General features: G+C 53.8%; 11 protein-coding genes across 11 annotated transcripts; 5 read left to right on the top strand and 6 right to left on the bottom strand.

The window, feature by feature from the left end:
- Window positions 1-7: 7 nt before the first annotated feature.
- On the top strand, window positions 8-3387 carry AYL99_06913 (mortality factor 4-like protein 1; the record flags this gene model as incomplete). Its single annotated transcript, XM_018838422.1, has 4 exons — window positions 8-192; window positions 476-2384; window positions 2764-3012; window positions 3127-3387. The coding sequence occupies 4 exons, from the start codon at window positions 8-10 to the stop codon at window positions 3385-3387; spliced, it is 2604 nt and encodes an 867-aa protein (XP_018692982.1).
- Window positions 3388-4160: 773 nt separating this feature from the next.
- Window positions 4161-5317, top strand: AYL99_06912 (hypothetical protein; the record flags this gene model as incomplete). Its single annotated transcript, XM_018838421.1, has 4 exons — window positions 4161-4383; window positions 4439-4521; window positions 4586-5241; window positions 5299-5317. 4 exons carry the CDS (start codon window positions 4161-4163, stop codon window positions 5315-5317), a joined length of 981 nt encoding a protein of 326 aa, XP_018692981.1.
- A 677-nt stretch (window positions 5318-5994) lies between these two features.
- AYL99_06911 (hypothetical protein) lies at window positions 5995-9795 on the top strand (the record flags this gene model as incomplete). Its single annotated transcript, XM_018838420.1, has 1 exon — window positions 5995-9795. The coding sequence occupies one exon, from the start codon at window positions 5995-5997 to the stop codon at window positions 9793-9795; it is 3801 nt and encodes a 1266-aa protein (XP_018692980.1).
- Window positions 9796-11095: 1300 nt separating this feature from the next.
- On the bottom strand, window positions 11096-12409 carry AYL99_06910 (hypothetical protein; the record flags this gene model as incomplete). The annotated part of the gene is made up of 1 exon (XM_018838419.1): window positions 11096-12409. The coding sequence occupies one exon, from the start codon at window positions 12407-12409 to the stop codon at window positions 11096-11098; it is 1314 nt and encodes a 437-aa protein (XP_018692979.1).
- Window positions 12410-13063: 654 nt separating this feature from the next.
- On the bottom strand, window positions 13064-15088 carry AYL99_06909 (hypothetical protein; the record flags this gene model as incomplete). The annotated part of the gene is made up of 1 exon (XM_018838418.1): window positions 13064-15088. One exon carries the CDS (start codon window positions 15086-15088, stop codon window positions 13064-13066), a length of 2025 nt encoding a protein of 674 aa, XP_018692978.1.
- Window positions 15089-15284: 196 nt separating this feature from the next.
- On the top strand, window positions 15285-15578 carry AYL99_06908 (hypothetical protein; the record flags this gene model as incomplete). Its single annotated transcript, XM_018838417.1, has 2 exons — window positions 15285-15509; window positions 15576-15578. The coding sequence occupies 2 exons, from the start codon at window positions 15285-15287 to the stop codon at window positions 15576-15578; spliced, it is 228 nt and encodes a 75-aa protein (XP_018692977.1).
- A 921-nt stretch (window positions 15579-16499) lies between these two features.
- AYL99_06907 (hypothetical protein) lies at window positions 16500-17142 on the bottom strand (the record flags this gene model as incomplete). Its single annotated transcript, XM_018838416.1, has 2 exons — window positions 16500-17046; window positions 17111-17142. The coding sequence occupies 2 exons, from the start codon at window positions 17140-17142 to the stop codon at window positions 16500-16502; spliced, it is 579 nt and encodes a 192-aa protein (XP_018692976.1).
- Window positions 17143-18970: 1828 nt separating this feature from the next.
- Window positions 18971-19999, bottom strand: AYL99_06906 (hypothetical protein; the record flags this gene model as incomplete). The annotated part of the gene is made up of 3 exons (XM_018838415.1): window positions 18971-19002; window positions 19056-19868; window positions 19966-19999. The coding sequence occupies 3 exons, from the start codon at window positions 19997-19999 to the stop codon at window positions 18971-18973; spliced, it is 879 nt and encodes a 292-aa protein (XP_018692975.1).
- A 598-nt stretch (window positions 20000-20597) lies between these two features.
- Window positions 20598-22985, bottom strand: AYL99_06905 (hypothetical protein; the record flags this gene model as incomplete). Its single annotated transcript, XM_018838414.1, has 2 exons — window positions 20598-21929; window positions 21987-22985. 2 exons carry the CDS (start codon window positions 22983-22985, stop codon window positions 20598-20600), a joined length of 2331 nt encoding a protein of 776 aa, XP_018692974.1.
- A 1507-nt stretch (window positions 22986-24492) lies between these two features.
- On the top strand, window positions 24493-25557 carry AYL99_06904 (hypothetical protein; the record flags this gene model as incomplete). Its single annotated transcript, XM_018838413.1, has 4 exons — window positions 24493-24774; window positions 24856-25095; window positions 25155-25227; window positions 25304-25557. 4 exons carry the CDS (start codon window positions 24493-24495, stop codon window positions 25555-25557), a joined length of 849 nt encoding a protein of 282 aa, XP_018692973.1.
- A 323-nt stretch (window positions 25558-25880) lies between these two features.
- AYL99_06903 (hypothetical protein) lies at window positions 25881-27833 on the bottom strand (the record flags this gene model as incomplete). Its single annotated transcript, XM_018838412.1, has 2 exons — window positions 25881-27393; window positions 27451-27833. The coding sequence occupies 2 exons, from the start codon at window positions 27831-27833 to the stop codon at window positions 25881-25883; spliced, it is 1896 nt and encodes a 631-aa protein (XP_018692972.1).
- Window positions 27834-27985: the final 152 nt, after the last annotated feature.

Genomic DNA, 27985 nt, shown 5'->3' with positions numbered 1-27985 from the left:
CATTCACATGGCTCCACCGTCACAGTCACAGTCCAATGACAACAGACCACTGTACCATAAAGACGAGAAGGCGCTCTGCTTTCATGGTGAGATGCTCTATGATGCCAAAATCACAGATGTAGAAAGATCAGATCCCGACGACGAGACATCGCCGTTCCATTACAAGGTCCACTACAAAGGCTGGAAGAATACGTGAGTCTTTCATCTCTTTATCTCTGCTTGCCTTTGTCACGTCCTTGTCCTGTTGCTGTGACAGATTTCCTGGGGCCTTGGGGCTCGAAGGCCTAGGCAGTCCTTTCTTTGATGATGTGAGGCAGATGAAGCCAGCTGATCGTGAATATCGCACATTCATGTTCGTTGTCCGTGCTGCCTCACATCGCATAAAACTGTGCATCGGAACCAGATTTTGTTTTCCCTCCCACAACAATCTCCCAAGCCATCCAGGTCGTCAAAAGCTGACCAATTCCACCTCCAGCTGGGACGACTGGGTTCCCCAGGATCGCCTGAGGAAAATCTCAGAGGAAAATCGAGAACTGCAAGCGACACTCCGTCATCAGGCCATTCTCAAAGCGAATCCCAAAATGGCAGGCAAGATCCGCAGAGGACAAGGCTCCGACATTGGATCTGGCAGGGGATCAGAGGAGCGCACGTCTTCTGTCCCTGCTGCCGGTGGTAGGGGATCCAAGCGCGCAAGAGACAATGATCTGGAAAAGGTTGGTGACGATTCCCCGTCGCACAAACGCACCCGTGTGAATCCCCATGTGACCCGTGATGATGATGATGATGATGATGATTTTGAACCCCGTCTGGATACGATCCCCTGGACCCCTGGATCACCCAAGAACAAGGATGCCCGGAGAAACGTTGAGAAGGTAAAGGAGACACCCGAAGCTAGCACAAGCATTGCCTCTCAACTTGGAGATGTGGACGACAATCTGGACCAACTAAACACTGAGGAAGACCAACCTGTAGCCAAACCTAGCCCTGGTATTCAACAGCGACGTAACGATGATATCGACTTGACGCAGTTTCTTTATGTGCCGCGCAAAGCGGCTCTCAAAGCCACGACTGCTATCGCACAGTCAAATTCGAGAACTGTCCAACCTCCCATAAAGAATACCAGGACTGTCAGAGGGAAAGGAAAAACCAAGGTCGGAAAGACTAGTGCAACCAAAGGACCGAAGGCTCAGAAGGCTTTTGGCTCCATTCGAAGTGCTGAATTGCCCTCCAACACAGAGTCAAAAGCTGAAGGTGCAGAGACCAAAGAGGATGCCAATTCTGTCAAGAGGAGCGTTAGAGCCGCAGCCGCAGCCGCAGCCTCTCTCGCCAAGTCCAAATCTATGCTCACGTCAACAATAACGACAACATCCACGTCCATTCAAACAGGCAGCGACGACGAAAGCAATTCTTCAGAGTCCCCGCGGTCTTCAGCAACTCCAGAAGCAGTGCACAGCAAGAAACTCGGAAACATCAACAGACAACTTCGCAGTTCGAAGGGTGGCATGGCGTCCCAACCGCAGCTGCTATTACGGCCTTGGAAAATCAAAGACACCACGAACTACACAGCCAGCGAAGTTGAAGGATTAATTGCACTGTCTCCACCCGAAGATGAGCCAGAGTTCCTGAGCCAGAGCTCTTTCCAGGTTTCCGTCAAACACAAAAAGATGTACAACGCGCCACTGATCGGCGGAACCACGTACCTTGAAAAGCACGCCATCGACAACGAGCTGAGAGACGCGCGAAGAAATGGCAAACAGTACAGCTTGGCATCACGCCGTGGACAAACACAAGAATTGCCTCCTCATTTCGAAGAGCTGCCTTCCGACATCGATAGTGATGGTGATGGTGAAGATCCTGGTGCCTTTGAGGTCGATCCTCCTGGATCAAACACGCCGCTCGATGCTCTCAAGTACCCCAATCGCCTCATCGAGAAGATCAACAGCGATGGCGACAAATTCCCTCTCGGCTGGAGCGAGGAACACCTCAAGTGTATCCCCGACAGTGGTCTTGTCGGCATCCGTGAAGAGCTCCTGGCCAAATTGCCATACAGCGTGCTTGAGAATCGGCCCCACTGGGTTCTCAAGGAAGTTCCCAACAGCGCTCCTTTCTGGGACCGATATGAGCAAGAAAATGAGGGTGATATCATCAAAGGGTTCATCGCTAAGGCCAAGAGAACGTCCACTGACGACCACCATGCTCTCCACGTCCTCGCCAACGTGGCCACCGAGCAGGCCTTTGAAGCTGCGGCGCAAGCCAGTCGTTGCATTGGCACGATCACCGCCGATGACATTGCAGCTGCGGCGCAAGCCAGTCAGCCTGTTACGATCACCTCCCATGACCTTGACCTTGAAGGGCGCTCGTGCAAGAGATGCATCAGATATAAGGTGAAATGTGACAGGGTGAAGCCCATCTGCCATCGCTGCAGATTAGCGGGTCACTGCTGTGACTGGTCATTTCCGCCCATCGAGGACACCCACATGCGACGTGGTAGTCTTTATGACATACAACAGGAGCTGGCGAACTTGGCTGTTACCGGAACCATCACAGGCTTGGATGTTCTGGCACTCGCCGCAGAAGTGGTCGAAGCCGGACTAGCGAATCTCAACTAAAATCCCCCATCAGGACATTCATTCCAGGACTCAGGACATAGGACACGCCTTGCCCCAATGCAATCACTCGCCCGTATCACACGTTTCCTTATTCATCATTTTGACATTGACAAACAAATGCATGCGTTACCTATTTGCTTACTTGACTGCACAGGAAGACGCGTTCTACACCCGTCCATCCGTACGCATCAACGTCCCCGACCACTTGAAGAATCTCCTTGTCGACGACTGGGAGAACGTCACGAAATCCCTTCTTCTCGTCCCCTTGCCGAGCAAGGCTCCGGCGAACTACATCATAGACGAATATTTCAACTACGAGAAAATGAATCGCCGCTTGTGTTCGCCCGACGCGGACATCCTCGAGGAATTCTGTGCTGGGTTGAAGATGTACTTCGAAAAAGCGGTTGGCAAGATCTTGTTGTATCGCTTTGAGAGAAGTCAACTGGCAGAGGCAAGTCATTCCTTTGCGTGATAACCCCCTTTCGCATCCTCATACTAACCGCTACACCGTGAACAGGTTCGGAAACTCTGGGAGTCTGGTCGTCACAAGGAGTGGGAGGGTAAGGGTCCTGGCGATTGCTACGGTGCCGAGCATCTCACACGAATGATTGTCAACCTTCCGGAGATGATTGCACAAACGAATATGGACGCCGATGCCGTCCTACGCTTGAAGACCGAACTCAGCAAATTCGTCGTCTGGCTGTCGAGGAACAGTGAGAAATATTTCTGTGCAAAGTATGAGAAACCAAGTGCGGAATACCTCGAGAACACCCAGTAGGATCGGGAGCAGGGAACAAGATGACCCCGACCTGGATTGAAAGAGCTTATCACTGTGACTGGAGATATTGCCGACCGCACACTGTATGGAAGCATGATTTTCTTCATTGGGAGGCAATGGGCGGTCTTGGATTGAGAGGGAAGCGCATGGCTGTCGGGTTTCAAAGCTCCCAGCACAAAGGGGCTGCATCATAGCAGTGAATTACGGAGTAGCTGAGAGGTATCTCACTGTGCTGGGTACTCAGGATGATAGTGAGCATAGCATGAGGTTCAATCTTCCTTGGAGATGGAAATCTTGGCATGGATTTCGATTTCGATTTCATTTCATTTCGCTTCGTTTCTTTTCCTTTTTCAGACGCCGAACCCGCAGCGAGCGAGTCAGGCATTTTCTCTCCAATTCTCTCCAATTCCGTTGCTTCGAAGAAGTGAAAGACAATCTTTTGCTTGTTCCTGACACGCGATCTTCTTTCCCACACAAACACTGATGCCTCCTCTCTGAAGCTGCTGTCGAAAGGTATGTGTGCATAGATGCTGTCCCTGCCCCTCCCTCGCGCCTCTTATGATGAGAATCCAGCTGGCACCAGTCTGAGAAGACTTGTACTCTTTACATGCGGATCAGCTTTCTATGGCCTTGAGCCTGCAATCTGAACATTCCATCCCTCCAAGCTACAATTCACGGAGATGAATTCGTGAGACTTGAGACTGATGCGTGTTGCCAATACAACAGGAACCCTGCGCTCTGAAGTCCTCGAACCACAACCCTTTCCTTCCACAATGGTCCTCCACAATCCCAACAACTGGCATTGGGTCAATAAGGACGCTGGCCCCTGGGCCAAAGATTATTTAGACACCGAAGTCAAGAAGGTCTCTGCGGAAGAGGATGGCGTGTCGGCCAAGATTACCAGACTGATTTCGATGGATGGTGATGTCGAAGTGAGCCAGCGGAAGGGCAAAGTCATCACAATCTTTGATGTTGCGTTACAGTTAGAATATGAAGGTACGAGTTTACAATGAGCAAGAAAGTGAAACAGATAGCTAATCCGTTACAACAGGCAAGACCCAAGAAGGAACCGATGTCAGTGGAAGCATCAGAGTCCCCGAATGTGCATACGACACGGAACCTGACGACTACGTGGTATGTCATTCGCATGGTGTGCCAAAATTTGCCTGGACCCCAACTGACAAACAACCTTCGGCAGTTTGATATTGACATCTACTCCGAAAAGAAAGAGAAACAACCCGTTAAAGATCTCGTTCGATCGAAATTGGTCCCTCAACTTCGAGAAGTGTTTGCCAAATTTGGACCTGCCCTGATCGAAGAGCATGGCAAAGACCTTCAGCACGCGCCTGGCTCTAACCCTTCGAGTGGCTTCGCGACTCCCACGTGGCACCCCGAAAAAGAACGCAAGCCTTTGTCTCCTGCACCCACCACAACCTCCACGAGTGGCGGATCTTCCGTCAACACGACCACCGTCACAGCCACGGATGAGTTTCGCACAACGGCCGAAGAGATGTACCAGACCTTTACCGATCCCCAGCGACTCGCGGCCTTCACACGGGCCCCCCCGCGGCTCTTCGAAGGCGCCAAGGTCGGCGGAAAGTTCTCCATCTTCGACGGCAATGTCACTGGGGAGTTTGTCGAATTACAACCTCCGAAGAAGCTTATCCAGAAATGGAGACTAGCGCAATGGCCGGAAGGACACATGAGCACCCAAGAAATCTTCTTCGACCAGAACGATGTCGACCGAGTAACCAACATGCGCGTAACATGGACTGGAGTGCCGGTGGGACAAGAGGAGGTGGTGCAGAGGAATTGGGAAGGCTACTACGTTCGCAGCATCAAGCAGACATTTGGGTACGTCCTGCAAGTTGGTCGAGGTGTTTTTGGACGCCGTGCTAACCATGTTGCCAGCTTCGGAACCATTCTTTAGGTTGCTCCTGCAGACGAAGCCTTCACGCTGTACTGTTAATAAAAAAGCAAGGCGACCGGAGTGATGAGGATCGGCCAGCAATTGCATATTAGAGGTCACGGTGTACCATTCTAGAATTTCTCGGGGCGGGAAAGCCTACGAAAACGAGCCCACGCACGGACAAGATTTGATAACGACTGAACGCAATGTTACACCAAAGAGTAAGAAGATACAATGACTTGTTTTGGATGATTTCTTTTGCTGCATTTTCCAGGTCCCCATTTTCTTCCCACGGTCCACAGGCAGCGCCAATCCCGGCAATCGAATCGTTTGTGTGTATGTGAGTGGCAGGGAACAGGGGACAACGCGATGGCAGGAAACAAGCATCATGATATTCGCAACAAGTTTCCCATACGTCATTTCCCCCCTTTCAGCCGTGCGCCAGCTTTGATCATCGACGTGAAGAACAACTTGCACCGCCACACTTCGACTCCTCCCAAGTCTGTTGTTTATTGTGCTTCATCATACGTCTACGATTCTCGCTCATCGGATATTCACGCTGTTGGCTTACCGCTGCTCCTCAATCCTGATTCGTATACGCCCAGCGTGGGTAGATTTGAAGCCATTCTAGACGCTAGAATACCTCCTTCTGATTGTGTGATTGTGTTGCCTGGGAATCCAGAGCACCAGCGGCCACCATGGCCGAACAAACTGTTTCCGAGGCGGCCACCAAGGCCCAGACGGAAAATGCAAACGAGACAGATCTCACCAGTATCCTGAATACAGGCCAACGTGCTGATCTAACGCTACTCATCGCCAACGTCACCGAGTCAATGCGCAAAATGATTCTGGACAATTTCAGCTCAACGGCAGGACTTGATAAGACGCTTCTGCGAGAAGGCATGACCGAGGAGGAGAAGATGATGAGAGTGGACCCAGCAAAGGTCGACGTCTCTGCTTATGACCGTGAACGGAAAATGAAGGCGGAAATCGACAAGGACCTTGCCACGCTGAAGATGAAGAACCTTAGGAAGACCGCTCTAAAGGCCTTTGACGAATGGCGCGAGCAAGTCATCCTGCGGGTCGGCCAAGTTGTCAACAGTGAACACACTGCTCAAGAACAAGTTCGGAAGGGTGCCAATGCCGCGTTGTCAAAGCCCCAGGCGCCCATAACCACTGCCAGGGTCATGGAGGCTGGGTCGAGGGTTGTCAACCTGAAGTTCAAAGACGTGTTCCCACCCACGAAAACGCCATTGACAAAGCTCCCTATGGACAAGCGGACGCTGGTGCTTCATTCTCTGCTCTTGCTGCTTCTGTCCCTGGAGCACTACAATGCCTATTCTCGCATTCTGTTGCTCAACTTGACGTCGTCACTAAAGCTGCCCCTGAAGACCTTTGAGCAGGACGAGTACACCACGGCCAAAGGTCTGCTGGAAGCAGCTAAGGAGCTGACTGCCGACGAGGAGAAGATGAAGAAAATCAAGGAGAATGAAGAGACTCGAAAGCGAAGAGTTCGTTATGCGACAGCGGCCGGAGCTGCGATCCTCGGTGTCACAGGCGGCATGGCAGCGCCTCTTGTCGCTGCAGGCGTCGGCTCTGTCATGGGTGGACTTGGACTCGGTGCTACATCCGCGGCTGCTTACCTGGGATCTGTAGCAGGAAGTGCCGTCCTGGTTGGCGGGTTGTTTGGTGCATATGGTGGACGGATGACGGGGCAAATGATGGACTCGTATGCGCGCCAAGTCGAAGACTTTCAGTTCCTGCCTGTCCATGGCAGCAGCGACAAGAAGACCAGCGAAGACGAGGCCCGAGGCGCACAAGAGGCGAGTGAGCATGACCACAAACTTCGCGTCACTCTCGGCATCTCGGGTTGGTTGACTGAGAAAGAGGAGGTGGTCAAACCATGGCGTTCTCTGGGTACAGGTGCCGAAGTCTTCGCACTGAAGTACGAACTGGAAGCACTCCTGAATCTGGGGAATGCAATGAACGGCATGGTTCAGTCGGCCGCTTGGGGATATGCACAGAAAGAAATCATATCACGGACCATCTTCGCCGAACTTGCTGCGGCGATGTGGCCAATGGCCCTGATGAAGGTCGCCAGAGTCATTGATAACCCCTTCAGTGTTGCGAAAAGTCGTGCCGACAAGGCCGGTGAGGTTCTGGCGGATGCCCTGGTCAATCGTGCTCAAGGCAAGCGGCCGGTCACCCTCATCGGATACTCGCTTGGAGCTCGCGTCATATACACCTGTCTTATGAGTCTGGCAAAGAGGAAGGAATTCGGAATTGTTGAAAACGCAGTCATGATTGGCTCGCCGACACCCAGTGACACGAGCGACTGGAGAATCCTCCGCAGCGTTGTCGCTGGCAGACTTGTCAATGTCTTTTCAGTCAACGATTACGTGCTTGGGTTCATGTACCGCACGTCAGCCATTCAGTACGGCGTGGCTGGACTCCAGAAGGTTGAGGGCCTGAGTTCCGTCGAAAACTTCGATGTCTCGGAGGATGTCAGCAGTCACCAGCGCTACCGCTACCTCATTGGCGCTATCCTTAAGAAAATCGGGTTTGAGGATATCGACATGGCAGCGGTCGAACGAGAACGGCAAGAGCTAGTCGAGATGGAAGAGGAGGAGGAGAGACAGTCTCGTGTTGCCCAGAAAAGATGGCTGATGAGGAGGGAATCCCATGGGGGCAAGGTCGACGAGGCCGCCGAGGGAGAAGAAGAGGCCGAGGAGTTAGAAAAGAAGATCCAAGAGCAAACGGAGAAGAGCCTCGTGACGAGGGCGATCGAGTACTTCTACGTGCCTAGCGTCCCCAGTGCCAAAGATGCGCAAAAGGTCGCGAGCAATCTACAGAAGGCCGGACAAGACCCCAGCCAGGCTGGTAACGCCGCAGATCAAACGGCCAAGGACACTCGAGCTTCTACAGGGAGCTATGCCACCTACCTCTACAAACACCTACCGAGCATGCCGCATATCAACCGATCGAGTCCGAGTGCTGTTCAGAAACCCGATGCCACCAACGCCAGCAAAGTCACAGGCCAGCCGTCCAAGGCGGCAGAGGGAGCCACAAGCCAAGCACAAAGCTATGTCCAGCAAGCTTCGCAGTATCTCCCTTCTTTACCCAGCATGCCTTCCCTCTCGAGTGGCGGGAAAGTGAAATCTCAAGCACCAGTTAAGACAGCGGCCGAGCAGGCGACAGATTCTGGAAAGAAAGCAACCGAGACTGCCGCCGCGGCCGCCAAAGGCACAGCAGGCACACTGTCCGACGTAGTCACACCGACGGTCAGGAACACGTTGAACCCTAAAGACAACCCGGCAGTCAACTCCACCAAACGTGCCACGCGCGAGGCCCCCATCATCCACCAAGCCAAAGATTGCACCCCCGCTCCCGTCAAGGATAGAACAGGTGAGGTAGCGGAAGCGACGGGCACGACCGTGCAGAATACGACGCAGACCGTACAAAAGGGTTTGGACACCACGACAGACAAAGCAGGAGAAGCGGGCAAAGCAGTCGGAGGAGCAACCCAAGATGCCAGGAGAAGTACCACGGACGCTGCCCAGAGCGGAGCGAAGACCGGGCAAAGCTATACCGCCCGCGCAGCGGCATATCTCCCCAGCATGCCGAGCATGGGATTCGGAGGTGCAGGGAAGGGCGGGAAGAGACCAGCGCCACCAAAACTGGCCAAGAAATCGTCCGAGTCGAAGAAGAGCACCCCAACCCAACCGACGCATGAGACGCCGAAACTCGAGAAGACACTATCAGGAGTCAAGTCACCTCCGCCCAAGCTCGGCCGAGTCCCATCAAGCGTCAAGTCACCACTGCCACCACCCCCAAAACTCGACAGGGTCCCATCCGGCGTCAAGCTGCCTCCGCCCAAGCTCGACAGAACTCCGTCAGGAATCAAGTCTCCGCTGGCGACGCTGGACCGGACCCCCTCCGGCATGAAGTCCCCGCCGTCCGGGGGGTTCAAGTCTCCTCCTCTGCCAAAACTCGGCCCCCGGTTATCGTCGGGAGTTGCGACCCCGTCCACCTCGGTCCCAACTCCGAGCCTCATCCGGCAGGTCAGCAGCGGTGGCGGTGGTGTGAGGTCGCCGCCGCCGAAGTTGGGGCCGCGGCGGAGCTCAGCTCAACAACAGGCTCAAGTCCAAGCTCCCGCCGCGCCGACTCCCGCAGCAATCGGCGAGAGGCTCGCCAGCCTCTCCCAGGACGCCGCGGCCGCGGCTAAGCGGGCGGGAAACGCGGCGGGATATGGAGGACCAGAAGGCGCCAAACAGGGAGAGAACGCCGCGAAGGACACGGATCAGAAGAGCCCCGTGCCTGCTCCGTCTGTCCCTGGAGCTGGAGCCGGCGCCGGTACCGTCAAGGGCGCCACCTCCTCTGCGACCGAAGCGGCCAGCAAGGCCGGCGAGGCCGGAAAGAACGCGACGAGTAGCGCGCTGGAGACGGGCGGGGGCATGGTCTCTGGGCTGGGACGGGCAGTGGGATTCGGGAGAAGCTGAACTGAGCTGGACTGGAGTGGACTGTAGGTACTTACTGCATTGCCCTGCACTGCACCGCACCGCATCGCACCAAGGTCCTCGAGTGCACTCCCCCACTCCTCTAAAAAAGCTTCATCAGTACGACGAGACTGAGGGATCTATAATAACGGAAAATAAATGACGTCTGTTTTTCTTGTGGAAGGGAAACCGAGGTGCTTTGTGCTGTCTGTCTCACCGGGGGCATGTATGTACGAGCTAGGTACCACCAAACAGCTGAATAAAAGTTCGAAATACTCCAGTTTAACTATATGTACTGCATGTGCATATACGTAGGTAGCGAGTTAAGTAGGGTAATACTGTCTCCAGCATCGAGGCCGTCAGTCGGCTGTCGTATCGATCTTTATCCGTTGTTGTGGTGGTGGTGGTGGTGGTGGTGGTGGTGATGGTATCTCCGAGTAGGCCCTGATGATATATACGTCGAGATGTATGTATCTGGATAATACATACATACATACATACATACACTTATGTTAAAGTCAAGGCGATCCAACTTTTCATGAACGGCAGTACCGCTCCTCCCTCGCCCCCTCGTCTTTCTACTGTCTTTTCGCCCTTTTCTTTCTCTTCCCTACTCGTCGCGACACACTACATTCCTTATTCTCTCTGAGGGAGAAATCTTGTATCTAAGACGGACGGAGAATATGGGCATGGGCATTTATAATCGATAGGCAATAGGGCATCTTTATTCGCCAAGGAAGAACAGGGATACATACTGAGTAGGGGGAGAGAGTGAGGGCCCAAGGTTGCACATACATACATATAAGCTGAAGCAAGAACAGGATCAAGAACATGTTGGCATGAAACAAGGACAAGGCGAAGAGGATGAAAGCGAACAGACAGACACCTTTTCACAACTGGTGAATGATTGGTTGTACATAATGTAATAAGTAAGGGCTGTGTGTGTGTGTGTGTGTGTGTGCAGTGACTAAAATTTTGGCATGTATCTCCCCAGAATCCAGTCTCACTAGCCTCGCTAGCCATAGCTCCAAGTAAGTAAATAGGTAGGTAGGGGTCAACTGGATCTATTGACCTGACCTTACCTTAGCCTGCCATGACTTCCCCATTTTTGTTGTTTTGTTGTACCCTTTTGGTTTTTGGTTCCATTTTCACAGCCCCATGTTTGTGTTCCCCCCTCCCGTTTTGTTGATAGATATCCCAGGCCTTGCTTGATCAGTATACATCATACATAACATTCATCATGTCCTCTCCCTTGCAGCGAGCGTGGTCATCATCAAAGAGTCGCAGCTCACAAAGCAAATGCTCAGTAGTTGCGGCTCCACTCCGCCGTCGGCTCGTCCCCGACGAGAATGTCCAACTTGCCTTTGGCCGTCTTGACGCTGACCGAGTTTCTCTCGCTGTCACCCTGTCGGCCCACCATGCCGCCGATGACTTTCTCCACGGCCAGGTCCTTACCCTCGAGCTTGATGTCCCCGACGATACCGCGTGCGTCGACCGTGCCCTGGAAATTTGCGGGATAAGTGATGAGTTGGTCCCCAACGGCCGAGCTGTGGAACGCTTCGAAAAGGCGATTCGCGGCAATTGAGTCGACAAAGACGCGCGAATTGCCGGAGGCGATGCGGGTCGAGAGCGTGGCTCGCGACGGGGCCGACTTGAAGGCTGCATTGATGTAGATGGCGCCGCTGCCGATGTTGATGTGGGTCGCGTTGTAGACCGCCAGGGTGCCGTTCACATGGCCGTTGCCGATTTTAATGTGGGTTGAGCCTTCATTACCCGCCGAAATGGAGGGGATGTCGAGTGTCACGTTGCCATGGCCGATGTCGATATTCGTCTCGTTGCGGGCGTGGGTCAGCGTGCCGCGCAGCGCGCCGCGACCGATGAAAACTTGGGTCGTGTTGGTGTGCACTGGGCCAGGCTTGACAAAGCCCTTGCCCAGTCGGACGATGAAGGAACCAATCTCCAGGGACTCAGGCAGTTGGCTGAAATCGACCATGTGGCGAGGGGCATCGACTTCGAAACGCGGAAGAGCAAATTCGCCGATAATGTTGGAAGGGATCTGGATAGTGGCGGCAGTGTGGGTCTTGAGCTTGCCAGCGGACGGGGTGTTGATGGCGAGATGGCCCTTGTCTTCTTTGATCGTGACCTCGCCCTCTTTGTCCTCCTTGTTAGTTTTGATGTCCAGATCAATCACGACCTTGTTGGACAGCTTGGAGGTCTCAAAGACGACTTTCCCAAACACATGTGCTCCTCTGACGGAGAGGCCGCTGGCTTGAGAAGGCTCGAATTCGAAATGGGTGGTCCCGTTGAACGGCTTCCAGTCGTCAATGGGAGGGAACGGGTGCTGATGGTGGCCATCATCGTCGAACAGCTGTTGGCCATAACCAGGAACTAGGTCATTCATGCCGTGGCACGGTCTCGGAAGACCAGCAGACTGAAAACCAAAGACGGCAGCAAGCGCCTGGAAAAGCACAACGGCGCCCAAGACGGCCACGACCAGTTGGAGCAGACGGGTGGTGAGGCTGGTTCGTTTTGCTGGAGGTGCTGCAATTGCTGGTGCAGGAAGGACCTCGATCAAAGCCGCCTTTTCGTCATAATAGCCATAGGAGGTGGTCGACATTTTGATGGAGTTGGCCACACAGGCAGACACAATAGTTTCAGAGAGGATCTTCAGTAAGCAGAGGGGCGAAGGAATGGCAATGGATGGGGGCAGAGGGAAGGATTTATTAAAGGTTCCAGGATTTTGTCGAATGAGTTTGTTTGTACATATGGAAGAGAATTGAATTGAATGCTGCCTGGCGAGAAAAGCAATAATACTCCGTACCGTGTCATGTATCGCCGTCCGCCGGTCCTGATGAAGTCACCGGTGCCACAGCACAGCTGGGTGACAAGTGAGAGTATGACGCATGTATTGTACGTGTATTGGGAGCGGGGCATCCTTCCGATTGGGGACTAGTGTCGTGTGACGGAGAGCAGGAGACCGCCGGTAATTTACGTATTGTGGCGCTTGTGGCGCTGCCAAGCATTTCACTTTTCTCTCACTTCAGTGACTTCTCAGTTTTGTGCTTCAGCTTCAGTTGTACGATCGTACAGTAAGTACGGAGTACCTCTCCGTCTCTGCTATCTGCTTTCTCACTCTCACTCTCACTTTCACTCACACTTTCACTCTCACTTTCACTTTCACTTTCACTTTCACTCTAACTCTCAGCTAATTAGCTTCCTCCTGTCTCTGGAACTCTCCTATCTCTCCCTTCGGCTCCGTCCCTCCAAGGTCTCAATTCCACACATGCACATGCTTGAAGCTCTTCACCACCTTGGCCCTCCTTGCTCTCTCGACCCGCCGCTTGGTAAATGAACCACGGACTCCCTCGTCCTCTCCCTTGTCCTCGGATTCCTCCGTGATGTCCTCTGCCTCGACAAGCTTGTCCTCGTTCATATCAAAGCACACGCCGCTTTCAGCCTTGGCACCGCAGGTCGGATACACTTCTCGAGTCTCCATGTCGCAATACAACTTCTCGTTCAGACTCACAAAGTGGGGGCCTTCGGTGTCCGCGTTTTCACACAGGCGTCTTGCGCTCGACTTGGTCAACTGACTTTTGACCAAGTGCTCACTGAAGTCAAAGGGCTCCTGGCTGCTTGCAACGTCTTCTGGGGAAGTCTCGTTTGAGAGCCAGAGCAAAGGCACGGTGTCATTTTCACCGCGAGGAACATCATCACTAGTAAGGACCAACTCAAAGGTCAGCCCAGAAATCCCGATCCCCTCTGTGCTGTGGTCAATCCAGGTGCACGACGTCGACCCATTCATGACTTGATGGCCCGTCTCATAGTGCTCGAATCCGAAATGCGCCCCCAGGTTGCCGCTCAAGCTCACCCAGTTACTGTCCGTGGTCGTGAGATTGACTCCTGCCACACAAATGGGCCGAGGGCTAACATTGGTGAGATGAATCCGCTGCACTTCGGGCGGAAACGTCAGGGCATACTCGGCGCCAGTCGACATGGGCACGGTGATATAATCCCCATCAAACATCGAAGACGTGGTGTCGTTGGAGGTGTAAATGCCCAGCGCCGGCAATGGGTCCGTGTACGTCCAAGTCAAGCCTTGGGTGACGACGAGGGTTGTCTGTGCCATGTGTGGCCGGGCCATCGCTGGTGAGGCAGAATCGCTCTCGGCGCGTTTGTGCACGTTTTTGTACTTCTCCCTCTGTTCGGCTTCGAGGGTCACTCCCCTACCAACGCCCCAGCCATACCCTGCCAAAACCCCGGCAGTGATCGTGGAGAGAACCGCGTTTGTTTTGAGTTCGCCTTTCGAAAATGTTGGTGTCAGCTTCTGCAGTTCCCGCCCGGACAACTTGGCAAATTCTTCTCCTGACATGGCGTTGAGCTTTGCCCCCTTGCTGGCGCGTACCGGCTTTCCTATCTTAGCCAGGAACTCTGCGCCCGTCAGCTGCCCCGGCTTTCGGCCGAAGAGCATGCAAACCTCCTCTCCTGTGAAGATGCCCTCCTTTTTGATATATGCCCGCACCGCCTTTCCAAAGCCATTATACGATTTTACATTTGGTTCTACCGGCCCGGGCGTCGGCCGGTAGGGAATCGCCGCGGGCTTTTCCGCACCTCTGAGCACATGGAATCTTGCTTCCTCCGGAAAGGACAAGATGTCGTCGACGGTCCACAAGTCTTGCCAGTTCCTGAACTTTTTTGGCCCTGTTTGTGGCGCCGCTGCCGGTGGCGGGTGGTGAACTACACTTCCTGTCGACTCTCCGGAGGGTCGGAGTGGATCTCCGCCATAGATTACCTCTCCTTCTATCTCCTCTGATCCCGTCATCATCCGCTCCGTGTCGTCCAGCCATTCGGCCGATCCATCGATCGCTTCCATAGATGCAGGTCCATTTGGAGGAGTGTGGTGGACGACAGTGCCCGTGGAATGCTCCGATGCGAGCCATTCCTCCGAATCTGTCAGAGGGCCCCGTTCCGAACCCACTGTCCCCCCGTTCGACGATATCTGTGATGGCGTTCGAGCTTCCGAGAATGACCCGGGGAAAAGCTCGGAGCCGGAACCATCTGCCGCTTCGGTCGACCACCCCTTGGAAATTGGGCCCGAGACTTCCCCCGACGAGAACGACCCTGCTGTCCCTCCGGTCGAGGAGACGGATTCGTCCAAGTACCAATCATGGGCGGTCTGTTTTCCTTTGGCATTGCTCATGAATTCTGGGTTGGTCGAGGTCGATGAGAGGGAGGAATCGGCCGAGAGCTCTCGAACTCCGCCGCGGGGTCTGCCGGGGGGCCAGTAGTCTCCAGTCATGGCGGCTGCCTCGTGCTGTGAAGGATTCCAGTTTCTGTACGCTCCTCCCTCCGATGCAGGGTGGCCTCTGAATCCTGCTCCGTCCCATGGCCTTCCTTTGTTGAATGATGGAGGCACTGAGCGCGGCCTTTGTGGGCCGAACCAAATAGGATCCAACTGCTGTGGTCCCCGCAGCCCTGATGCTTCTGATCCGGCCATGGCTCGGAGGGCTGAAGAATCCGACGCCATGCTTCCCATGGCCGAAAAATATTCGCTTGAGCCTGAAGATGCGGCCATTCTGCCTACCAACCCGACGTCTGCAGCTGCGGCGCTGCCGGTCATCACCACTGCCTCTGCGGCCTCAGCTCCGACGGCAGCGACCTCTGCGCCAACTACTGCGGCGCCCCTGGCCGCCGAAGCGGCTGCACCCATCGCAAAGGTGGTGATTTAGGAAATGTTATCTTTTTGCTGAGGACTGTTGCTTCGTCACGGGTGAGGTTGCCAGAAGTGAGAGCCCGACAGAAGCAGGGAAGATAGGGAGCCTTTTATGTGCAACATTCTGCGGTGAGAGGCCAGGACCTACCCCTTTATTCCCCAGCTCGCCCAGGCCAAAGTGTGGTGTGGTTCAGATACTTCGGGATAGTGCTCTTGGTTCTGTGCCAGACATAAACTTAGTGAGTTCATTTCATGTCTGGTTCCTAGCAAACAACCTGGAAAGTGGAGGCTTGTCCAAAGTTAAAAAGTGAGGCATCATGGTAAGAATGCTGGTTGCTTGAGGACCTCAACTTGGTATCCGATCACCAGTCATTTTCTCATCAGCAAACCAAGGGTATGAATTCTTTTCTCCTGGCATGTCAAGGACCGCTTCCGCTTGGAATTCTTCCGAGGTGCTGAAAGTGAAAGTGACCTTACCTGGTAGAGTTACAACAGGAGTCGTTTGGACCTTTCAGTGTTCGTGGCTCTACAAGGCTGTGAGATACTGCCTCTCGCCACATGACTCATGTTGCAGATGCCACGAATTCAGTTATCACGCGGGATGGCCAACGGAGATATCTGATACCTCGATACGCACTCTTTTAGTCGTCCTTGGTGGGGAGGTCTATTCACGTCAGCCTCAACCAGCTTCGGGCTCATATCTTCTCAAAGATACATAGATATTTAACATGCAGTCTGTACTCGATGTCCGTTTCCTGTTGACGGTGGCCTTTAAACACACCGTAACCAAATCTTCATGACATGATCTATCATAACTCTATTATCTGAGCGCCTGTCGCCAGGAAAGCCTCTCCCAAACATTGACGATCTATTCATTCATCCAACGGTCTCCCCTGTTGTCCCAGAGGCCAGATTCGATTTGATCCTTTGGTCCATGTCTATCTATTTGCCATCTCACCAATCCTTTGCCCAATCATCAAACTCAGCCCAGCGAAGATCACAGCTTGGCAGGTTCCGGTGGCGGACGCAAGAAGACCTTGTCGTGGAGACATGTGACACAGACCTTGCCGTCGACGAGCATCTCGCCTCTCATGTTGACGAGTGTCCTGCCGCCCGACACCAGTTCGCACACCACCCTGGCCGTCGCGCCCTCGACGACCGGCCGGAGATAGGTCACGTTGAGGTTACGACTCACGTGCCCGACGTCCATGAACCCCGGCCTCGCTCCCGCGATGAGGGTCGTCGTGGTCAGGTTATCCATGATGGTGGCGGCCGCACCACCGTGGAGCTTGCCGCCCTTGTTGCAGAGGTGCGGGAGGATGTCGAGCTCCCACTCTGTCCGGGTGGGTGTCACCGAGATGCACCGCACGTTGTTCCGCAGCGCGTACGCGTCGAAGCCGTCGAAGTTGGGGTCCGCCAGGAAGTTCTTCTGGTACTCGATCACACGGTCCCTAAGTGGGAGGGAGAAGTCGATCCCCTTCATCACGTACCGCGGGTCCACGGATGATGCATCGGCCCGGGTGGGATCATAGTATGCAGAGGAGCTACACGGCGGTGGTTAATGCCAAATCTCAGAGTTGCTTCAGGACGAGAAGAGTGTACGCCTACATTTGTTGGGTGGACGCTCTGCTGGTCGCCATGTTCTGTTGCCCTTCAGTTCCACCGTTCTTCTGTGAAAAATCCTTGAACAACAAAACGTGGAGTGGTCGATTGATGGATGTAACCAAGATGCCCTGGGAATTTACGGTACAGTATCCGACGCCCAATAACAATCGTGACCACAGCCGATTAAGTTGAAATCCACGAGCCCCCAGCAGCTAGCTCGGCTTAAGGGGGGAAGGAAGGCAATGTGTGTGTGTCAAAGACACGACGGAGCACGAGCAGTGTTACCGGAAAGGCGACCGTCCGTCAGCTGGATTACTGGTACGCTCTGAGCTGGATTACTGGTACGCTCTCAGCTGGATGTGGCCGAGTCAATTTGGCCGTGTCAACAACAACCCTTCGTCGTAATACACCTCGGCGACTGACTCTTCCGACAGGGATCTTTGTATCAATTAACCAGAACCCCATCAGGCTTAGAGCGTGCAACGTAATAATAACGCTTGAGAAATCGATCCCCTCCTGGCCATGTGGACTACGGGGGCTGACATCAGCATCGAAGAAGAAATACCATAGTAAGTTCTCGGCAGCTTCAAACCATTAGTTACAGTATTATGTACTCAAGCTCTGGGGCTGGTTGAATATGGCCATGCAGTCAGTGAGTGAGTCGCAAGGGGACTTTCACAACACCCCCGGATCATGGCTTGATTATTATGTACTTGACGCACTGCAGAGGAGGAACCATGCCCTGGCTAAAATGAGTGGACTACGATGCAATGCAGCACCACCACCAGCACCATCATATGCTGCGATAGCATGTCCCATCCTTAATTCAGCTCATCATTACCAGTAATAACGGGTCCTTTCGGTATAGAGTGTCCGAGACTCCGTTGGAACTGTGCTTTGTTCCCTTTCCAAGATAGAAATTACTATCACCCGTTCCTAGCAGTGGTCTGGTGGTGATGCCGAGTTACCGCGGTCCGACGCCCCCATCCCCTTAGTTGGCTAAATACATACAGCCTAGTAGCCTCGCCTCGGATCTGGATACAATACCTGATATTTGACTGTTGTTCATTCCGTCCTTTATCTTTAAAGATTAGCGGCAGAAACATGCCCGAGGGTATCACGTCTGCGACTACGGGGAAGAGTGATGCTCTGTGGAACCTTAGATCCTCACAAGGCTCTGCACAATGGAGGATAGCTTTAACTGGCATTCCTGGATTGGGCTCGATCGTTACGTCTCTGTGCATTTATCTCATCAGTAGCGAGAATCCCCTTCGCGACGTGGATGGTGCCCGTGTCATAAAAGAGCCCACTTTCCCCCCTTCAACCGTCTCGTTTGTGGTTTCTGGACTGTTAGAAGACGATCCCAATGTCGAGGATAGAATGGAGAAGGATCCGTCACGATTCGTTGCAGCAGATAGTCTTCTCTGCTATTCTGAAAGATCCAGTTCCCTCTGGGCGTGTTGCCTTCTATCCCCTTTTGCAGAGGATCCCAGAGCTCTGAAGGACACCCTATACTTCAGTGCCACCATCCTCACCTGCACAGTGAGCTGTTGAGGGGAAGTGTCTTCTACGTCTAGTCTGTATTCAAGATGCAATGAGTCCATCTGGGAGGAACATACACGTGTAATGGAACCGATCCCTGACCACGACAATATAGACTCGTCCTTATTTCAATATTTGGTCTTTGCCATCTGATCTTGGATAAAAAGAGACTCTTCTATAAGTCGTCCGGCAGAGTATGGAGGCTTTTTCAGAATCGATATAGCATCTCCTGAAACGATCCGGTCTTCGCGTCCAGCTTAAAAAGTTCACAGCCTCAATATATGACTGTCTGCACCCAATACAATCCCGCTAGTTCTCGCCTTAGTATTTGCTACTCGGCGTAAAGATGTCCTCTTCCCTGGAGTGTCAGCACGCACTCCGAGTACACAGGAGTAGATCTCCTCACCTAGAATCTTCTTCTCTTCCGGCGTCATGCTCAAGCGCGGATCATCGCCCATGATGTCCTTCAGGTGGCGTTGATAGCCGCTCTCGACCTCGCGGTACTTGCCGCCGTTGATGAAGATGGTGCAGCCGTTGTAGCTTTCGTCGGCGCACAGAAATGCCGCCGCCAGGGCACACTCGGCGCTGGTGTTCATGGGCACGACGCCGCTGCTCCACAGCTTGGGCACCAGGTCCGGCAGCGTGCGCAGGGCCGGCGTGTCGGTGATCCCGGGCGCGATGCTGTTGATCCGGATGTTCCACGTCCCCGTCAGCGGTCGCAGCGCGCGCATCAACCCGACCATGCCGTGCTTCGCCGCCCCGTAGACCGGGATGCTCTCGGCCACGTAGCCTGCGCGAGACACCGTCGACACAATCACCCCGCCCTGCGGCACCTGTCGGCGCATGTAGTGCATAGCCAACTTAACCGTGTACATCTGCCCAATCAGCGTGACGCGTAGGCAGTCGAAGGCCGGCTTGATCGGATCCCCTTGGTCGTCAACCTTGTCGAAGAAGTCGCCCTTGTCGCCGATGCCGGCGTTGGGGATCACGATGTCGATGCGTCCCCAGTCCGCGACCGCGCGCTTGAAGAGACTGAGGAGGTCCTCCCACCGGCTCGTGTCCGTCGGCATGTACTGCACGCCCTCGACAGTCTCCCGCAACGGCTGGACGTCCCCGACCAGGACCTTCACTCCCGACGTCGCGAGCTTCTGGACAATGCTGAGTCCGATCCCCGACGAGCCACCCGTGACTACGGCCGTCTTCCCTCGGAGCTTGTCGCCTTTTGGGGATGGTTGTGTCAGCTGTGAAAATCATGGCTTGCTCCTCGCTCCTTACTATCGTCCCTGGTGGGAAGGGTAATTGGCTTGCTTGCTTACCTATATCGGCGTCCGTGATATTCAGATCCGTCATGGTCGCCTGTACGTCAGAAGCACAGTGACTGGGGGGATTCTCACTTCGCGCTCTGCTAGATTCTCAGGAGGTCCTCCGTCAACAAACTTTTCACCTAAGGCAGCACGGCAGTGATATGCTTTTCACACACATTCGTATTGCGTTCCCCGCATTATTATCAACAAATTCACGGGACAGAGACAAACCCGCAAGTAGTATGTCCGTGGTCAGTGCTATCCAAAGGAGGAGCGACCTCGGGCCGAATTTGGATATTTTGAGAACTTTGCCATGGACCTGAATGGGCGAATCGTTCGATGAAAGGTGATTCGTCCCTTGCTCTCCCCGCGCTCCGTCAGTTCTCCCATCTACTGGACCTCTAACTGGGAGAGGAAATAATGAGTTGTGGTTTGCTTATCATAACGCTCGGGTACATGTTGGCCACCCGATTCATGATTAGATTTCGTTGCTTTCTCCCATGAACCGAAGAGTTCGTGTGGGAATGGAACAATATATCCTCCTTTGTCGCTCCAATTTACATTGCTAGGCCCTCGGCTACGCCTTGCTAGGTAGAAGTAAGTTATACAGTCGGTCATAGTCTGCTGTCGTGGGTAGTAAGACCCTATGCCCAAGTGTAACCGTTCAGGTCAAAATCTAGTAATGCATGTCCCGCGAGACCAAAGTCTTCCTCCAAATTCCACTCGTACGACACTGGTGCCGCATAGCCGTTTGAGGCGTTGCCGTCCTCAGCCCCGGCATTGCTGACTTCAAGAGTGCTACCAGACAATGATTGATGGTCTATCTCACTTCTGTCTTCCAGGTTCGCGTGCGTCAGACTCACATTCGACGAATGTGCGTAGCTGGAATTCAAGGGCGGTACCACACGAGCCGACTTTCCTTGAAAGGCTGCTCTGGCATCCTGCATCTTGTTTACAACCTCCCTCATGCTCGGCGCCATGTCGGCAAGCAGCTTCAAGACCTTGATACACACGTCCACCTTCTGAAGGTTGATTTTGCGCGTGCTTGCGTCGGCAGAGTTGGCGTCGCGGAACAAGGTCGAGGCAGCCAGGCAGATGTTTATCAGGGATGATGGAGGGAGAAACCTGGCCAGTCCGCAGCTAATTAGCCCTTCCAGTAGCTCAGTTGTTTCGTTGGCCGCCTGGCGCAGAAAGCACCGGCTATAGTCGGTGGGCGGGCAGCGGTCAGTGACAGAGTCTGGGCTGACGTGCTCTGATATATCATCCATGAGCATACCGTCCCGGTGGACGAGGAAGTGTGCGGCGCAATATATCATCTCGACCACCGATACAGCCCATACGACACTGCGTGGAGCACCACCAAAACCATCTCGAAGCAAATTTTTGCTGTTCAGCTCGATCGGAATCTCCGACCGCCATCGGTACAGCTCCTGAACCATGTACTGTCTCAAAAAAGGCAACGGGTTGGCACACGGTTGACCATCCCAGGGCGAAAGATCTTCGTGGATATTGCGCATGATGCGGTAGATGTGCCAGCACAGCTTAGCCTTTAAGATGCAGACCATCGCAAGCGCGGGAGAAAGCGGATCGAGGGCTTGTTGAGCCTGAGGAGCCAGGCTGTCGATCCCGAGAGCTCCAGTTTCCTCCAGACCCAGGTCGTTCATGGTCAGCATGGGCGTGCCGAACGGCCACACCCGTGGTGGCTGACCTATGGACATGCAGAGGTCGCACTCTTTCATGAGGATACTCCACCACAATATCCGGCGAAGATTCCGCTTCCGCTGCTGCTTGGGTAGGGGATGTATCGAGCTGACGTGTTCTGATCGGTGCAGTTTCAGAACATGGGCTTGCGCAATAGCGGTGCCGAGCCAATACGTGGCATCCTTCAGGTTGCTCCTGCTGGCCCAGCCGATGAGCAGGAGTGAGGCTTGACAGATGACCATGCGATCTTTCTCCGTCTCCAATTCGAACAGTGTCTGGTGGGTAATTCCGTCAGGTATACATGTTCAGAGGGCATCTTTTGGTATGCTCACCTTGGCCTTTTCGTAAAATGTTTGCCTGGCCGTGGTCTTGCTCATGTACGCTTGCCGGAGGACGACTTCACTTTCCACCGCTCCCACCCCGGCGAACATGACGGCGTGGAAGAGAAGCAAAGACACCCTCTGTCCTGGTTTCTCGCCAAATATCGCCTCTCGGAACCTTGGTAGGTCTACCACAGGAAGAAGAGGATGCACAAACTCGGCGAACCTCTCCATTATCACGTGCTGCAGCGGCGGCGGGGGCAAGACGAAAACCGACCGCTGTCTCAAGAACTCTAGGTCGTTGGGGCTGCGCAGGGGAAATGCTTCGATAAAGTCCGGCAAGGCTGTGTGCCAGCCTGGGGCACCCTGTGGAAGCGGCGATGGTGTGGACGGGGCTGAAATCAGACCATCGTTCCTGTCCGGGGGGCTCTCTTCCGGCTCAGCAGTATCGTTTGGGATGGGAAGCTCGGGCTGCTCCGACAAGGACAGTATAAAGCCGTGGGACTCTGGGTCTTTTGATATGGAACCGTCACGATCCAGGCCCGATTGTTGCAAGCTACTGAGGCTGGCTCGTGGTCGAGGGCTATGGCGATCTTCCCATTCATTTACCGAGTGTCTCGTTTCTTCAGGTGTGTCGAGCTGTCGCTCAAGCAAGAATGCCCCTTCTCCGGCAATTGTCGATCGGACATTCGTGGAGTCGGAGTTCCGTGAAGCTTGCAGGGCAAAATGCTCACTTGTTCGGTGGCCACGACGTCTGCATTTGATGACTCGGCATTCCGCTCCATCCAGCAAACAGTTGGTGCAATAGCCAGCCTTGTGGGTGACATCACATCTGACTTTGCGTGAGCGACAGCGGAGACATGCCTGGGTGGCTCGACGGTGGGTGACTCCTTTCTTCACGCGCGACTGTGCCCCGATCACATCAACGCTTTGGCCTGGCGCACTGATTCTCTGCCGATCCGATACTGACAATGGTGACGAGGTCGACGGCGGGGACTCTGTTGGACGCATGGCGGGGAAACTTGATATCTGAAGGAGCAGTATCGTGAAGCGCTCAAGCTTGTCTTCCTTGTCTTCCTTTTCACGGAAGAAAGTCTTTGTCAATATCGATAGTTCGAGTTATCCTCGGGTTAGTCTTAGGTTTGCTCTTCCATGGGAATGCGGGGATTGTCGGTTAGAAGAAAGTTCCACCGGAAACTGGAGGAATACGTCCCTAATTCGGCTAGCGTCCCTCCGTAATGGGTACTTCATGGAGAACCCGTTGGTATCAACCAATCAACGCGCAGTCGGGCATATCCTGCTAAAGACAATGCTGCGTATAACACAACCCGACTAATATCCAGGGGCTACTCTACATGGAGCCGAGAAGAATCTGGTGCTGCGATGAAATTAGAGACTCCTGCTGCAGTAACCCGATACGGTTCAACAGGGCGTGAACTGCTCTACAGGAGGATTACAGGGAAGGTAATATCTGGACAAAGACAAAGACATTTTATATTGGGTCGTAGTCCATAGAAGCATATAGGCTGACAAGCCTTAATCTTATCTCGACGTCCGATTTCTGGGTAGCTTCAGTGGCTCCTGGTAGAAAACAATAAGCACTTTGCCGTATCGGTCCGCCCATCTTGCCTAACTTACCATCGCTGTTTCCGTACTAGTTGCCAAAGGTAATATAATCAGGACGCACGAATGCTCGTCATGCTCGAAACGGGCAGCATCTTCTTCTTCAGATAATGCCAACATTTGCGCCTCGTAATCCGTTTCACGTACTTGCTGGCCGAGATCATCGTCGCTTCATTCCCGGCGGCATAGTCTCTGCGTGCCCTATGTCTGTTGCTGCGACGGCGTATTTCCACATGTGGACTGAGTAGGGGTTGACTGTCCTCAGCGTCGAAAGCGTTCTCTCGAACCTCGTTTGACCTCTGCTCGTGGATGAGCAGGTGGGGCCGTCGTGTTGTGCGAGGACTGATTTCCTGACATGCCTTAATGGAAATTGCGAGAACTAGACCCAATGCTGCGCCGGTCGCGAACGGTTGCCCTGCGCCAGCCATTCAAGCCATGCGGACTGTGCAAATATTTTGCAAAACAATGGTCAATGTGGACCGATCAACCTGTCAGTCAACATCAACTCTTTGGATAAAAGAGAAAGCTGTTAGAGGTGGCCGCGGCTCCTCCCAAGTAAAGCCCTCGGTTATCTGATGTCCGAAAGAGGTCAAGTTAATAGCCCGGTCCCTTCTGCGGTCCCCGCGCCGTTGAAACAGGGTTTCGGCATGTGCATTCGCTTGGTGAGAGCATTGGTGTGGGTGGGTTGGTTTCTTCACACCTGGGGTCCGGTTAACCCCTTTTTCGCAAAGACCCTCGGCCTGATACTTCGCGTCCAGGTGATCACTAAACGCGTCCAGCATATTGCGGTACGTTAACCATGGGAAGAAGAGGGTGCAAATGTGAGAGAAGGTATCAACGAGATTCCTCTTTTCAGATACTTTACTGCCTTTCCCGTTGGCGATAACTAAGAACAATGGCCTCCCTCAATGGTGATGCACGTAGCAGTGCGCCGGTATGCCTTGTCACAGGAGGCGCGTCGGGAATGGGGCTTGCCGTGGTCGAGCATCTCCTGAAGCTGGGCTGGAATGTAGCGATTGTCGACTACAACGAAGCGACTGGACAGGCCGTCGCGAAGAAGTTGGGACCGCAAGCTATTTTCATCAAAGCAAACGTCGCAGACTACGAGGAGATAGCGGCGGCGTTTGCTCGAACGTGGAAAGAATGGAAACGCCTTGACGCGGTCTACGGCAATGCTGTAATATTTTGATCCTCTCTGCCCCTCCAGAACGAAGAATAATCGGCGCATGTAATGGATTCTAATAAGTAAGCACTGCAGGGCATCGGCGACCGGATCAGCTTCTACGCACAGCAGGAAGATCGCGAAGACGGCACACCCCCAAAGCCCAACACCGCCGTGATCGACATCGACCTCTACGGCCCCATCTACTGTGCCTGGCTAGCGTTCCACTTCTTCCGCAAGAACCCCGACAAGGCCGGCAAGCTCATCTTCACATCCAGCATGGCGGGAATCTACACCGGGGGCACCGTGCCGCTGTATTCGGCTGCCAAGTCTGGGGTATTGAAGACATTTTATTTCATAGCGTGGTGACGAATGTAACTAATCAACTTTCCCAGGTTGTCGGACTGACGAGATCCTTGGGCGACCGGCTCAAAGAACTCGGGGAGCCCATCACCGTGAACTGCATATGTCCAGGCACGTACATAACCCTGCCGTCCATGCGTGCCGGCTTTCCAATACGCAATTACTGACAGAGTCTCGCCAGGTCTCGTCCACACGGCCCTGACCAAGATTTACTCCTTCACCTGCCCGGAGGAGTATATCACACCGGCCTCGACCATCGTCAAGGCGTTCATGAGTTTCATTGACGATAGCAGTCTGACCGGGCAGGCCGCGGAATGCAGTGGTGAGAACATTCATTACCGGCAGCGGCCGGAGTTTAGCGACGACAAGGCCGCGTTTATTTGTGGCGGCGGGCTAGGTGAGGCCATGTCCAAGTTGAGTGTCAAGCTCTATTGATAGAGTGGAGTGGACCGGCTGCGGTGTTGATGCAAGAAAGAAGGTGTATAAAAAAATGATATAGTTCGGTGAAACCGTGAATGTCTCGTCCTAGCTGGTCTTCAGTCAACAAATCGTAGCGTGGAAGTCCAGAAAGGGAGCAATGCCATTGAGCACAGACCGAGCATATACGCAAAGTCACGAAAATTCCACCTATAACAGCTCGAAATTGCCAATTCATGTCTTATTGTTGCCGCAGCTAACCAGTCCTGGAAGATTTATCAACACAAGCCATCAAAGACCGTAAATCAAGAAACACCCGACAATCAGTCAGCCAGAGCAGCCTACGAGCCATTGCTTTCCGGCCAAAAGGTGGGTGCGAGACCCTCGAGTTTGCCGGCCTCACGCCATTCCCTCAGCATATTGATGACCCACAGCGCGCTGCCGCCGTACCACTGGTTCTTGGCCAGCTTGCGGGTGATCTGCCCCTCGTTGTTGTAATAGCCGGGGGTGCACTCCATGTGGAAGGCGCGGGAGTTGACGCCGGATTCGACGATGGTTTCGACCCACCCGTCCTCGGCCTCCTGAGTGGGCTCGATGGAGCGGATGCGGCGCTTCTGACACTCGGCCACCACGTAGGCGAGGTGCTCGGCCTGGATGGCCGTGGTGTGTAGGAAATTCGCCGTGATGAAGGCCTGCAGCGTCGTGATCATAAAGAAGTTGGGGAAGTCCTTGCTGACCCAGCCCTGGAACGTGCTGGGCCCGTCTGCGAATTTCTCGCCCAGCCGCTTCCCGTCGCGCCCGTACACCTCCATCCCTGCGCGGTGGCTCCAGCTGGTCGCGCGCTCGAATCCAGTGGCGTAGATCAGGCAGTCAACCTCAAACTCTTCGCCGTTGGCGACCACGCCGTGCTCGGTTAGCCGTTCGATGCCTTGGCCTTTGGTGTCGACGAGTTGGACGTTGGGCCGGTTGAAGGCTGCGAGGTATTCGTCGTGGAAGCAGGGCCGCTTGCAGAATTGATTGTAATACGGCTTCAAGCTCTCGGCCGTGGCAGGGTCCTTGACGATCGCATTGACGCGTTTGCGGATCTGTTCCATTTTCTGAAAGTCGAGGATCTGTCGCCGTCTGGCCATCTCTTCTTTGCTCATTGTTCCCGCGGCGTCTCGAGACGGATACAGGTTGCGAATGATGTCTGTCCAGCCGTCGTTAACTAAATCGACGTCTTGGTGCCCGCCGCAGACGATCGTGTTGAAGTTATCCATTCGCTCTTTCTGCCATCCCTGGGTGAGAGTCTTGGCCCAAGATGGATCTGTCGGTCTGTTGTTCCGTACGTCAATAGACGAAGGCGTTCGTTGGAAGACGTAGAGTTTCTTGCACCATGGTGCGATATTTGGTACAATCTGGACGGCAGTGGCTCCGGTACCAACAATCGCAACTCTCTTATCGGTAAGATTAACGAGTGCTCCGCCAGTGGCATCGCCGCCAGTATACTTGTAGTCCCACCGGCTGGAATGGAAGCTATGGCCTTTAAAGGTTTCAATCCCCGGGAAACCGGGCAGTTTCGGTCGGTGTAGAGACCCGGCAACGCCTACCACGAAGCGTGCCTGAATGTTGTCGTTGTGGTTCGTTTTGATCGAGTAAGTCGCAGTTTCTTCTTGCCAGTGAATGCTGAGAATCTCAGTTTTGAAGATGGCCTTCTCGTAAAGGCCTAGCTCTGTGGCCAGTTTCTGTGCGTGTTGCAACAGTTCGGGTCCTCGCGCATACTTTTCCGTGGGGACGTATCCGATGTGATCCAGCATGGGCATGTAGACGTAGGACTCAATATCGCACTGTACGCCGGGGTATCGGTTCCAATACCTAACAGCACCACAGGTCAGAGCTGAAAGCAATCACGAGATAGTAAAATGTGCCCACCAAACTCCGCCAAAGTCGGCACCTTTCTCGATGATCTTGAAATCTTCAATCCCATTCTGCTTGAGATTGTGCGCCATCAACTCGCCGCCGTAGCCAGCGCCAATAATCACGACTTCCGTGCAGATATCTAATGGTTCGCGCTTGTCATTTTGTCCCGCCCATGGATCGTCAAGATAATGAGACAGCGAGCCTTCAATCGCACGATACTGTTCCACTCCGTTGGGATTGGCACGGATACGTTTTTCTCGTTCAGCAAGGTATTTGGCCTTGAGAGCATCCGGATCAAATCCCAAATCATCGTCAACCTCTTTAATCGTGGAGTTGCTAGACTTGGTAAGGAGAGGCTCAGGCACTTGAGAAACCGAAAGCGTTTCGACAGACATTTTGCTCTAACAAACGACGGATGAAGTTTTCACGCCAGGGTTTTCATTAGAGTGATGTGTAGACCAAGATATACCAAGACTTTGAAGTAGCTCAGATAACGGAATCCCTTCGTCGGGGGAGGAAGCAGAATGAAAGATTAACCGTGTACATC

This window comes from Fonsecaea erecta (assembly GCF_001651985.1).
Source record: "Fonsecaea erecta strain CBS 125763 chromosome Unknown Scaff5, whole genome shotgun sequence".
NCBI lineage: Eukaryota > Fungi > Ascomycota > Eurotiomycetes > Chaetothyriales > Herpotrichiellaceae > Fonsecaea > Fonsecaea erecta.
The sequence above is the reverse complement of the archived record's forward strand: the minus strand, read 5'-3'. Positions and strand labels throughout refer to the sequence as shown.